Source organism: Sycon ciliatum, chromosome 12, assembly GCF_964019385.1.
Source record: "Sycon ciliatum chromosome 12, ocSycCili1.1, whole genome shotgun sequence".
NCBI classification, from domain to species: Eukaryota; Metazoa; Porifera; class Calcarea; order Leucosolenida; family Sycettidae; genus Sycon; species Sycon ciliatum.
The window spans coordinates 5,046,279-5,060,110 of NC_088654.1; the positions used below are offsets into that span (position 1 = coordinate 5,046,279).

General features: G+C 43.9%; 1 protein-coding gene across 1 annotated transcript; it reads right to left on the reverse strand.

The window, feature by feature from the left end:
* Positions 1 to 13,135: 13,135 nt before the first annotated feature.
* On the reverse strand, positions 13,136 to 13,537 carry LOC135827884 (uncharacterized). Its single transcript, XM_065340319.1, has one exon. The coding sequence runs from the start codon at positions 13,535 to 13,537 to the stop codon at positions 13,136 to 13,138; it is 402 nt and encodes a 133-aa protein (XP_065196391.1).
* Between the last annotated feature and the right edge of the window lie 295 nt (positions 13,538 to 13,832).

A 13,832-nucleotide genomic window follows, 5' to 3' on the forward strand; every position in this document is an offset into this window, starting at 1 on the left:
TCTTCTTTTTTCAGCGATCTTTCAGCTGCAATTTCACGCATTTGGCGTATTTCATGCAATTTGAGCAAACTTGCGTCCCCTATTGTGAGGCGCTATTCTTTTTGGGGACTGTATCGATTCTGTCACCCTGTGGTTGATAGTCTTGGCAATCATTTCCAAAATATTTGAGGACCCCAGTGGCCAGAACCCTTGAGTTTTAGAACTTGCTATTGGCTCTGCTTTTAGCAATTTATATGCAGAGTACCATAGGCAAGGCCCAGTAGCGCTGAATGGGTTAAGTGGTGGGAACGGATGAGACGTTTCCGTTATTTTTGCCCAAAGATGCATTGCAGGGTTGTAGCCACTCGCGCTCTTACGAAGTCATGTACGGTGACAACATACAGACACAGTAGTAATACACAAGGCAGAACAACAGAGACTAAATATTTCAAAAATCTTTCTCGTTACTCCGAGTTTCGCGTTCATATCAGATCGTCTGATGAGTGTTTATGAACGCGAAACTCGGAGTAACGAGAAAACGTTTTAGTCTCTGTTGTTTTGCCTTGCGACACAGTAGTACATGTTCTTTTACTAGTATCACTCTCTTATTATTGACCGCCACAGAAACTTGTGATCTCTAAGTTGCCAAATATCAGCATATATTGACCGCTTATATTAACCACTTATTATTGACCACTTAGCCCGAGGACTTACAAGTAAAACCTTTTCCTCTACTTGGAAAACAGTCAGAATTGAAAAAACACAATTGGCCATCTACTTAAGCGATGACTTTTGCTGAATATTAACCGCTTTTATTCACCACTTATCTTTTATTCACCACTTTTCGATACCTACTGTAAGTGTAAAGAGAGCAGGACTCGGTGCTGCGCTTGATTCCTATTGTTGTTGTTGTGTTTATTTTAATTCGCAAACCAAACGGGCAGATCTGCCCCATGAAAAGGTGGCGAATGCAGATAGAAAGCAGTAATAAATGAAATTGGGGAGGGATGTAATAAGGATAGAGGTGGAGAATAACTAAGCCAGCTGATCATCAAACAGGACGTTTGCTACTCTAGGTACTCTATGCACTAAGGGTGTGCGGAATCAAGCTGGCGCGGACCTGGCGGAGTCTGCAGATGGTACGTATATCGCTGGGTAAGGTGTTCCACAGGTGGGCCCCCCCGGAACGCGAGGCAACCCTTGCCGAACCTGGTGCAAACTGGCAGTTGGCGCAGACCCATGGTGGAGTGTACCTAGTTGGGCCAGCTGACGAAGGAACTAGAAGAGGTTACAGGTCAGAACTTGCGTGCCCATTCCGAGACCTCCAGACAAGAATGATGAACTTCTGCCTGAATATCTCGGATACGCTGTAGGTGTCCAATCTCGGCAGGAGGGTACGCGCGGAGGTGTGATGCGAGAGTCCGAAAACCCGGCCCTTGCCGCCCGATTCTGCATGACTTGTAGCCGATCTAATTGGTTGGCAGTAAGAAGTGGGGAAAACGCATTGGATCCGTACATCAGGTCAGACATGGTGATCGCTTTAAAGTAGAGAACTCTAGTGTTTGGTACTCATGGTGGTTGTAGTCCGTTGTGCACGTTATTGAAACGTCTTTGTCGCTTACAATGTGAGTCTTCTGGTAGCGAATACTCTGTTGTCATGAGTCCGCTGCGTGCCCGGCTCTTTTTCTACTACGATCTAGCATTCTTTGTGTCCGTGGTGCTCGTTCTCGTCGGGGTTTCCCCGTCCAACGTTTTGTGGATAGTTTGGTCGTGGTGGCTGAGTCTCGCCTTGTTACGTAATTTTCTGATCTTTTAAACTTTGTTTATTTTGTTTATCAATTTTTTTATTTTCCTTGATGAAGTTATTGGTGTACTTATTAATTAGTACAATGTTGTTGTTCTTTGTTATTGTTTTCCCCTTTTGAATAGAGTTTCTTGATTGAGTTTATTTCAATTATAAAACTTGACTGAACTGGACTTCCTTAAGTCCGTTTTTCTAAAGAACGGGTACCCTGACGATCTATTGAAGGAACTCATGAGCGAAAGGCTAGATAAAAAGGAAAAACGTTTTAGCCCGGACAAATGTCCCACGTATCTTTCTCTCCCCTGGAAAGGTAACCTCTCATTATTCATGAGTCGCTTAGTACGGAAACCCCACTTGCATCTAAATTGGTATACCAATTTGAGTGACGACAATGCGGTAGTCGGTACGTTTGTAGGACTCTTCAACATCTGAACGCACGTATCAAGTAGCACGTCGCACTGCATATGCTGACTGGCTCGGCATGGGCACTGCGACCAAAACGCGGCAGGCCACTGAAGAACCCTCGGCCACAGCCATCGTTAGCACAATTTCCGTCATCGGCAATAGTGCCTCCATTACCCGAATCGAGAGCGTTTGAGTCGGGTAATGGGCATATTGTCACCACAACACAATGCACCATAACAACACAAGATAACAACACACCACAACAACATTCAGCTCAAGACCAAAGTTGACGCTGTGATGAGGTAATGCCCTCATCGCCGTCTTTGCCGTTGCCTCCCCCACAACCGCCACCTACATCGGCGGTGCTGGGGCTGGGTCTGTGGTGTCGGTGGCACGTGAATATATGGATGAGGCAAGCACTGATTGTGAACAACGAGAAAGAAGGCTGAAGGGAACGGAATTCAACAAAGAAAGTAAAACAATCAACATTCAAAGACCTAGACGATCAACGGCTAATTATTCAATGAATTATTACAGTACTGGAGATCAAGCACCGGCGAGGACACTGGGAACACAAGATTTAACAACAACAACAACAATGGTAACAATTCGCCATCTAGATCAAAGGAGGAGTCAACGAACAGAGGTTAAACAACATGAAGCAAGCCTGGGACCGATCAGTGTTGATGAGGAGAATGACACGGAGGATGACACTGAGGAGGAGGTGGGAGATGAGACGGAGGACGAGGTTGTGGTTGTTGATTTTAGTTTTTCTGTTCTTTGTCGTGGACGGTATGCTAGTCAATTGAAAGTACTTGAGGCTGTTTGTATTCGTTTGCATAAGCCTGATCTTTGTAAGCAGAAGAAACATGTAGTTGCGTTAAAATTGTTTTAGTAGGAGCACAGCATGATTGTTTGTCTCACTACACAGTTTTAGCGTTATAATTATTAGTTTTTCACCAACCGTTGCACTTAGCTCTCACTTCACTTCTATTGTCTCACCTTCCCTCATTCTATTTTGGCACTGTATTTTGTTCTCGTAACACATCATTGAATGTATATTTAATCATTGTTCAGCATGGTTACTCTTCAGTCACGACTTCCCACTGAAGAATGTGACAAGAAAATTAATTCTGGTAAACTTTCATGACTTCGTTGTAGTGTGGCGATGACTGCAGAATTTGTTCTATTTATTGCTATTGTTGAATTCGAAACAGGACAACTGACGACATGTCCAGACATTACAACGGGAACAGGTAGGTTGGGGGAACGACATTTATTATAGACGACGAGACAAGAGACCAAGACGAACGAAACGACTACATTGAAGATTGAGAAAAGAGAGAGTGAGATCAAATCTGAACGGCAAGATAAAGGGCCTGGGTAGCTATGGCAAATATGGACGCGCAAGTGAAAGAGGCATGTATACTCCACTACAACCGATATGCACTGAACTTTGTAATAAGGTTTGTCTTGTAGTTGTAACCGATGTCGTACTAAAGTCAAGAGGCTAGGCCTAGTACTGTTGAGGACATGGAAATCCGGTCGCACGTCTAGCGGCCCCAGGGTACGCTCTGGCGGAATATGCTCGCGAAATAATGGAATTAAGCTTTTTAAAATGAATTCTCGCATTATGCTCGCAAAATTCTCCTAACGCTTTGGCACGCGGGGATACATATTCACTTTGTTATACTTATGGAGCCTCAAAGCTCGGAAAATGTACTTTTTTAGTACCTGCTTGTGGCCTTAAGTACAACACAATGTTACATGAGTATCGCCATATCAATTTGTCCTCGCATTCTAGAGATCGACAGGGAAAAGAGAAAACAATACTTCTTCTCAGTATTCATTAGTTTTTCAAAAGAGTTTTACACTATCAAATTCGTTTGAGTTACCTTCGAAAAATGTAATGTTCAAGTGTGTTCGTGATTGCCATTATTTTTCCAACCGATGTCACCTCCAACTTGCGAATAATCAACTTATGTCCCCCGTAGCTGCACCTATCCTTCTATTCGGAAAAAGGCGCAATCACAAAAAGATTGTTCCAACTCTGACATCACGGTTTGGCCGGAAGGGGAAATATACCCTAAAAATCAAATTTCGACCAGTTGTAGTCTTCGGGGTGCTGAGTCGAATGGTCTTGGTCCGAGGAAGCTGAGACGCTCCCTTCCTACTTGAATCCCAATCGAACTCGCGCACTTCCACCGAAACTGGGTGACTGCGCCCTAGGAGATGGGGATTTGTATGCAAAATGTCACTAAAAGCGCCATTTCGTTCTTATAAAGGCACGGATGACCGCGATTGGCCCATATGTTGTAGTCCTTTGGACGCTGCGTCGACTGGTTTTGGTCCGAAAAGATTGCGATGTAGCGTTCCTCCTTTATTCCCAATCGAACATGGTTGAACAAGCAGTCACGTGCTCCTGCGTACACCAGTCACCTGGTCACTGTGCCTGCAGGGTACAACTTACTAGTCTGTTTGACCTTTTTTTGGTGCACTCCTATCACCCGAGTTGAACTCGAGTTGAACCTTGGTGTGAAATTTGTCGCCTGCTGGCGTGGTGACCAAGTGATTTGGGCACCCAGGAGCATGTGACGTTGTTCAACCATGTTCGATTGGGAATAAAGGAGGAACGCTGCATCACAGCCTTTTCGGACAAAAAACAGTCGACTCAGCGTCCAAAAGAATACAACATATGGGCCAATCGCGGTCATCCGTGCTTTTATAAGAACGAAATGGCGCTTTTAGTGACATTTTGCATACAAATCCCCATCTCGTAGGGCGCAGCCACCCAGTTTCGGTGGAAGCGCGCGAGTTCGATTGGGATTCAAGTAGGAAGGGAGCGTCTCAGCTTTCTCGGACCAAGACCATTCCACTCAGCACGCCGAAGACTACAACTGGTGAAGTTTTGATTTTTGCCTTAACTTCCCCTTTAAAACTTGATTGAATGAGAGCGCGAACGAGTTACTCACTTTAGTGGTGGGAACGGATGAGATGTTTCCGTTGGTTTTGCCCAAAGAGGCATACTACCCTGGGGCGGCTAGACGTGCGACCGGATTTCCATGTCCATGACAGTACGAGGTCCAGGCTTATGACATAAGTACGACATCGGTTACAACTAAAAGAAAAACCTTATTACAGTGAACAGTGCATATCGGTTGTAGTGGGGTAGACAGGCCTCTTTTACTGGAAAATTAACACAACGGTTTTAAATGCAATAAATCATACATTGGAAACGAAATCAGAAAAAATGCATGTGTAAAATACAGAATTTCGGACCCAAACAAATAAAACTTCAAATCAATTTTATAATCAAATTAACTCAATCAATAAACTCAATAAACTCAATTCAAAAGGAGGAAAATATTACAAAAAACAACAACACTGTACTATAAGAACACCCAAAACTTCAAGAAGGAAAATAATGATTGGTGAAACTATTACCATAGTACACACTCCTGCAGTTAAACATTGAACTTCTCCTCCTCAAGTTTAAGACGTACAAGAGCAAAATATATTATAGTGGGTCCGAGCAGTAGACGAAACGGTAGGGAGGAACAAAACAACGAATACTTCAAAGTATGTGCAATTGGTTTCTACACATTAACAAAAAGTTGAGCAACACGATGACGAAGTTATTATTTACACAAGCACAATACATGGAATTGTTGAGATTGTGAATAGATATGAAAAACTTGAAAGGGTCAACACGACTGTCTATTCAAGACTACACAATACCCGCAATTTACTATGTACGAGCAATGTCTTCACGCAAGAAACTGAGATAAACAGCAAACGGATTTATAGCCTGATATGAAGACTGTATATGGAAATACCGCTGTAATGATAGCACCTGAGCACAAATTCCTATATCAATCGGTTCTTTTAAGAGCCCATTTAGTCTAGCATGGTGTGTGAACATTTCATCAATGAAGCAGGCTATAGCTGCCTCGTGCTTTTCCTTGTACTTCACAAACGTCAATTGTGTGTGATCATCGACATCATTATAAAAGAAGTCTCGTGCACTGCTAGCTTGCTGAAAATGATTGATTGAGGAAGATTTGTAAATGATCTGGCTTCCTGGTTGTAACCATTTGCGTAAAAATGCGTGCATGCCAGAAAGGTCAACAGAACGGTCCAGCAGGGTCACAGCAAAGTTAGTGTTCATCTCTACCGCAATAATCATGCTAAATTCGGCATAGGGCTTGAAAACATCCAAATATACTAGATTCAAAGGTCCAAACTTCAACTTCTTTTCAAGCACTTCGACGCTTTTGGAGATTATCCAATGATATGATCTAGCTTTCGACATAATCTGCACTTTGCAGGAGGTTGGTAGGTCAAACAATGTGAAGAAGCCTAGCACAATCTCCATGAGATTTCCTGGGGCACTGGAAAGATTTGATTTAGCTACGATCTGCCATGCAGACCCGCAACGCTTGCAATCCCACAGATAGCCGCCTTTTGACGATTGATGAACATATATCCTGGCTGGTAATTCGCAGAGATTACATTGAATTTCATTACGAATCACCTTCCTTCTCGCCAAGAAGCGTAGCAATGACTCGTTGTCCTGTATATGTGCCGAAATATCCTTCCAAGAGTACTCTTCCTCCTCGTCCTCCATTATTGTTCTTGGTTGCACAATCTGGGTTCCCTCTAAACGTGCATAGGCTGCTCCACGAACAGAAGCCGAGTCTTCGAAACCGGAAATCATCTTGGCGTCCGACAGTGTCACAATAAACGTTAACAGAGATCCAGTAAGTTGACCATAAAGGCGTTTAACCAGTTATTTTATATTGTTGAACTAGCAATGTCACCTGGAGCAGAGTAACATTAAGGCAGATAATACCGTTCGCGAACTTGATGGCATTTAACAACGGCTTCAAATCGGCGATGACAACCTTCCTGGATACTGTTGCTTCTACGATTTCCACTATTTATTCTTGTCTGGACGTACCACGACTGATGGTGAAACAAAGGCGTGTTTACTCGTCCCATTAGCTCTTAGCCCGCCGGTGTTGTAAGTTTCACAGTAGAGCGCTATTTCCTCCGCCTCAGGTGAAAAGTCAGCTTCCAGTGACTGAAACCACTTGACAACGTCTCCCCGCGGAACTAATGCCAAGATTTCAAATATGATATATAGCGCTGGCATCAGCGAAATGTTTTCGATGAAACATTTATGCGGTGAAACTGTTATATTTGGAAGGATTCAAATGCAATAATTATATTATCGATATCATCAGCGACATGTTTTCGCTGAAACTGCCATTAGGCAAAACTGCTATTCTGTGAATGGAAATTCTGTGAACATGCTCTTGAAGAACCTGTTTTCTTTGAACATGACTTTCGACGAAGTGTCCAGTCGCTAAATCTGACACTCTATGACATGTCTTTTAGTGGACCGTCGGTCTGTGAATGATCGTTCTTTGAACGCGTTTTCGGTGAACCGTCGGGATACCACTTGCGTAATTAATGAAAATCGACACATCGTTTTGAAGGCTACATTTCAATCTTTGCAATTTTGTATCTTCCAAACTTTAATAGATTAGAGGTTCACGCGCACTTGCCATTTTCTATAATGTTTTATCCCCATTCCTACCGCACTGTGGTACTAGAAACTCTGTGTTGTGAAATATTCAATGAGAACCTTCGAGCATTGGTATAATTTGATAATAAGAAGAGTAGGAAGATTGAACACTGTTGAATCTCGTTGCCTGCTCCCAAAATCTTCCCTACATATCACGCAGACCGCAAATCGTACTCATTTGGCGGGACTGTGTCGATAGTTATAATCTACGCAGTTGCTGGACGACTCGAAACACGGATGCAGATTTCGAAGCTCTGCATGAATGTTTGTGACACGCCTGTCTAAGGCAAGGAAGCCTGAGTCAGAAGTGACCTGATTCCGCCCCCTCCTTGTCTCACCATGCTGATCATGTGTCGTCCAAAGTATGCTGATCTGTCGGCATAATGTCAAGTCACTTGTCCCATTCGCCCCAAAATTTCCGGATCAATTTTTATAAATTATAAATTCTTCCCCTCGTCACGTACTTCTCTGCCTGGTCCACCATTAACAAAACCCATATAGGCAAATTAGAAGTTCTCCGTCGCCCTATAATTCGTACTGATCGTTATATCTCCAATCTAGACTTGTATGCTGCTGCATCCACTACCACTCTGCAACACTACCTTGATGCTTCCAAGTGCAACCTGGCACATTCAATTTTTCTTGACCAGCACCCTGCTCATTTACAGTCCGTTAATTGGTTCAATTCAGATGGTACCACGCGAAGCTGCACTCGTCTCCCCCTAGCTAGGCCTACCCTATTTTGTAAATTCCCCTTTCTTTTCCTCCTACTCAACGTGGCTCCAACTGCCTCCCAGTGTTAGAAAAGCTCCAGATATGCCCAAATTCCGTACCCTCGTCAGACAGCACTTCAATATCTCCCAATAAACAAAGTCACAGTCCCCACTTCCGCTGCATAGCTCCCTGAGCATCCCATTGCTTTGTAACTTGCTAATCCCTTCCCACTTTTTGTACTTACTCTTCATTTTCTTTTTTCTCTTCTTCCGTGGGGAAAATTGGGCCTGAAAAGCACCCCTTATATACTGCTCTCCAGGCCAACCCATCACCAGGGATACAAACTTGCAGAGACGCTTTGTTTCCAACGCGACAAACACCTCGCGAAGCTCCAGGTAGCAGCGTGAGTCAGAGTCGCTCATGAAGTTGTGATAAACAGACGTTGAGAGCCAGTATAGCTATTCGCAACGCTGTCACCTCCAACAACTAGTCGCACGTCCGCGTGAGAGACAACAATGCGAACTTAGAAGTAGCGACTTCGTCGGTAATAGTCATGAAATTCATTGTTCCAACTGTTTCGAAACACCGTGTATTTAGCAGGGAGTGGTGCTTTCTTGCAGGTTTGCCAAGTGGAACGTGCGACGTGCTCCTTGTGTGCTCTGGATGGCAGTCGTAAGTCAGTAAAGTGTCAAGTTCGGCAAGAAGCGTGTGTTCCTAGTTGGAACAATCAACTTCACGACTATTACCGCCGAAGTCGCAATTTCTAGATTCATAAATAAATAAGTAAAAACAATACAGGTACATTTTCCATGGATACTTGTACTGACACCTCCCATGACATGCAACGTATTACTTCAGAAGTGAGGCGGTTCACACGAAGAGAAGGTGGGAAACGTTTGAGAATCTCTACGTCCTATTCCCAATCCACGCTTTAACGGTTACTGATAGTCCTCTGACTTCTATTCACAGTGCACGCGTTAAGTTAATGCCTAGAATTAGTCCTTGCAGTTTTATTCCCAGTCTCTCGTTGTAATGGTTTCTGGTAATTGTAGAAAGTGTATCATGAGAACCACATCAGCTCAAAAAACATGCATTCTCGTGTGTGTAAGTCCTAACATTTGATTGCGATGTGATGAAAAACACACGTCTTGCGACATGACTAGACGGTTGTACTTCCCGGCGCTACTCAAGTAAGACTTAGCAACTAAAATAAACTTTCGTAGTTTCCAAGAGTGAGATAACCACCCACCCTAAAAAGAATCAGATTCTTGCAAAAACCTCGTTTTATAACACCCAAACAGCGTAACAGAAGGCTGAAGATATCTCACAAGCCACAGGTGGCAAAAGCTTTGGATTGAGGTGCTTTTAAAGTGGTCTCGACTGAAGTACTCAGAAAGCACCAGCACTTCTCGCTGAAGTATTTTTAAATATGGCTTCGAATATGGCTTCGAAACCGTCCATTGTTGAGCTGGAAAACTTCGTGAAGGTGTACTCAAAACGCCAGTTTCCGATTTCAGGTCGTGAAGAAGAAGTCATAGTGCTGAGCACTAATTCGGATGGAACAAGGAAAACAGTGTGGGGGCCGGTATTCTTCCGCCCAACAGGATCCGTAGTTAGCACCATTCACCCTGATAAGCCTCGGCGACGTAACTCTAGAGAAGCGTATTATCCTCGAATTCCTCTTTCGGCTATTGATAGCAAGGAGTGGGTGAAAGACGAGAGGCGGCAAAATCCTGTAATCCGAATCAAGATGACTGTAGGATCCTATCTTGGAAAGTCAGGACACTACTTGACTGTCATTTGGGTATTTTGTTTTGACACGTACTATGATAACGCAGGTGTATGTCACTGGATTATTGACACTTTATACCTGGATTTCATCGGTCTGGAGAATTTGGTCCTGCCCCATGAAGATAGCATATGGTGCTTAACACAAGAGGAAGCAACGCGTTGGGTGGAAGTGATGATCGAATTGCCACCATCCAACCAATTTGAGGCGATCCCGGTCGGCTTAAACCTGCTCACATATTCTTCTAAACCACTCATGTGGGGACCTCCACTGATCAAACCTGGTAAATTTGCTTTCAATCATTTTGAGGACTTCCAGCGCGTTATTGTAGAAGTAACAAAGGGTACGAGCTACACTGTAACCAAACCAAAGCGCTGGAACGACGTCATTTTCAAAATAAGTCTATGTATCGAGAAGGTTGTGAATGATCAAAGCCACATCTTCGGGAAATCCTTCGAAATGGACATATTATTCCTTCTGGAAGTGAAGGGAAATGTACGGAAGGTAATTTTATACAGGATGCTTTCGTAAAAAGTCAATAGTTCCATGCTGTACTTTGGCAATGAAGACTTGTTGAGAATTCTGAATATTTCGGAAATGCTGCAAGGATTCTTCATGTCTCCATGTTCAAATTCGTAAAATATTTGACGTTCTGAACTTCAGATAAAACAAAAGGATTGTTCGTATTAGCCCACTGCAATCTTGCACATCGTGTTCGAAAGTGATTTGATGTCAGAGACCTCGTCCGTTTTTTGTGTGAATTAAAAACTCGAACATTGCCGCGAATTACAATCTGGTAATGAAAATTCTGAGTCGGCCAAAGCTTATAATGGCTTCCTATGTAGAAGCTTAGTAGTTTTTTGACGTGTTATGTTTTGTATGTATTTCTTTTCTTTTCAACCCTGATCCATTCTTGTTGTTGTTGTTTTGATGTTTGTTGAATGTTTTGCTTTGAATTTCCGTGGAAGCATGCTGGCTGAGTTTAATCCATGTTTGAGTGGGATATAATTATTTAGATCGCCTTTAGGTGGTCTCTGTTTCATACTTTTCAGCGTGTGAGACTTCTTTCACTCGCTTTCTTTTCTTCTCCTTTATTGGGTTTTTCTTGAATACATACCATTATTCGCTGTTAATTTATGCCTTCTTTCAAGTGTTGATGTTGGTACAATTTGGTTTTGGACCAAAAATCAATCACCCAATTAATATTGGTGGAATTCGAGTGTTACATTAGATCATGAACTAAAGGACCTGTATGACAAAAAAGAAAACGTGAGCACGATCAAGCTTATATTATATGAATTTACGCACAGACGATGCCACCCATATGGCTATCGTAAGGCAGCGGTTGCTGATACCAATCTCTGACCTTCACTCACCTCTGGTATGGACATATTCATGTTATAGAAAAATGTTAATGAACTAACACCCGGTAGGCAAGAGTTAAGCCGAGCACGTGTCCAAGTTTTGGATATTTGAAAAATCACGCTTTCCTCCAACAGATGTGAGTACCTGTGATCACGTGTCGATAGTGATAACTGAGGGTTCCACGATATAATGTTAAAGATAATAAAATGTGACATGTCTGATAATCCCATCTCTGAGTTACAGTAAAATATTTTTTAAATCTCATTTTATTGTTACTGTAACCAGAAAAGCGGGTTACTTGACAAAGTTAATATTGGGGAATTTTCATTAAATTGTCTGAGCACGTACCTGACTCACTACCATCTAGATCACATGAGGTACATCGGACAGCCATGTTCTCAATCAACCTGCAAAATATGCAATACATCCTGCCCAATACATACTACTGCATTGCATTACATGTATATGATGCAGGTAGTTCTCTACAGAATTGTCAGGACAGCATGTAAGCCTCGCACTGCAAGTGGTCGAAATTTCGATACCTTCCGCAACTATAAACAATACAGCTACATTTTTCCATGCATACTTGTACTGACACCTCCCATGACATGCAACGTATTACTTCGGAAATGAGGTGGTTCACACGGAGAGACGGTGGGAACCGTCTCTGAATCTCTAAGTCCTATTGCCAGTCTACGCTTTCCTGGTTACTTTTAGAACTTGGACTTTTAATCACAGTCTAGGTGTTAAGGTAATGGCTAGTATTAGTCCTTGGATTTTTATTGCCAGTCTTCGTGTTAATGGTTGATAAATATGGTGGTAAAGACCCACCTGGCAATATGGCGGTAAACACACGCCTGCCCACACACGCTCTCTAGGCTGCGAAGTTCTGGCACAGAGCTCTCCTTCTCACGACCACCACCATCAGTTCGCGCCTGGCGCCTGGTCGATGCATGGCTGGCGGTATTCGGCATACCAGGCTGGTACATCAAGTAGCGCATGGCACATAGATGATGACACAGCAACGACATAGGTCGATTGCGACGTACGTTTCGTCCCCGCTGGACTCATCAGGCAATCTTCTTCTTGGATGTCTTCATACGGAGCTTGACTCGGGAGAATGAAGTTGAAGACACCACTGCAGCTGTACCTATGGTTGATAAATATGGTGGTAAAGACACACCTGGCAGTATAGCGGTAAACACACGCCTGCCCACACACGCTCTCTAGGCTGCAAGGTTCTGGCACAGAGCTCTCCTTCTCACCACCACCACCATCAGTTCGCGCCAGGCGCCTGGTCGATGGGGATCGCGACAGTAGGGCGTCTAACAGTAGGTCGAAGTACACCTGGGCGCCAGACTTGACGGCGTCTGTGACAATAGGTCGTTGCACCGTAAGGCGCGAGAACATTTTGCCGCGCAGACAGTAAGGCGTATGGACCACACGTCCCCGAGACAGAATGTCACCACTACCACAGGGCGTCCATTGCCTATTGATTACCGGCAGCAAGCCGTTCGCGCTGGATAGATTTCTTAAGGGATGATGCCTTAGGTAACGAGGATAGGCAATCAGCAGACATATCATTCGTTGCAGCTCTCAGAACGGCAATCGTTGGCTCAATTGTCGTTGCGGCCCTTGTCCGTAGCTCCTCCTTGGCTTTCTCGACTGTGACACGCGTCGCATCCGGTGGGTGGCAGTGGGGAACGGTCTTGAACACGTCATCCCTGACAGTTTTACAGCGTCCCTTGCATTCGCCTCGCCGCTCACACCTCCAGTAAGTCGTGTCCTGTAGTTCGTCCTTGTCCTTGGTGTACGAAAACCCCTCATGGATGAGGAGTCTCTTCTTCTTCTTCGTAGTAGATAAGTGAATACCATCGGTTTGAGCTGCCATAGTCAGATTCGGTTATCGGTTATGACTAGAAAATCAGAACATTGCTTGGGATAATTGGGGGGGGGGGAACGTACCTGTGTTTTATTCCGAGGTGATTTGTTAAGTTATTCGACATGGGTCGACATTATACAGTTTAGCGCCGATTCGTCTCTCCCCCGACGTGTCTCACCGCCGTGATGTCTCAGCGCCCTCGTGTCTCAGCGCCGTGATGTCTCAGCGCCCTCGTGTCTCAGCGGCGTCTGAGGGCGCCGAAACGTCTTAGCGCCCTAAAATCTCGCGCCCTTTCGTCGTAAAC

Bases quoted from the DNA above. Each gene is read 5' to 3' on its own strand.
- LOC135827884 (XM_065340319.1), bottom strand. From the start codon at position 13,537: ATGGCAGCTCAAACCGATGGTATTCACTTATCTACTACGAAGAAGAAG.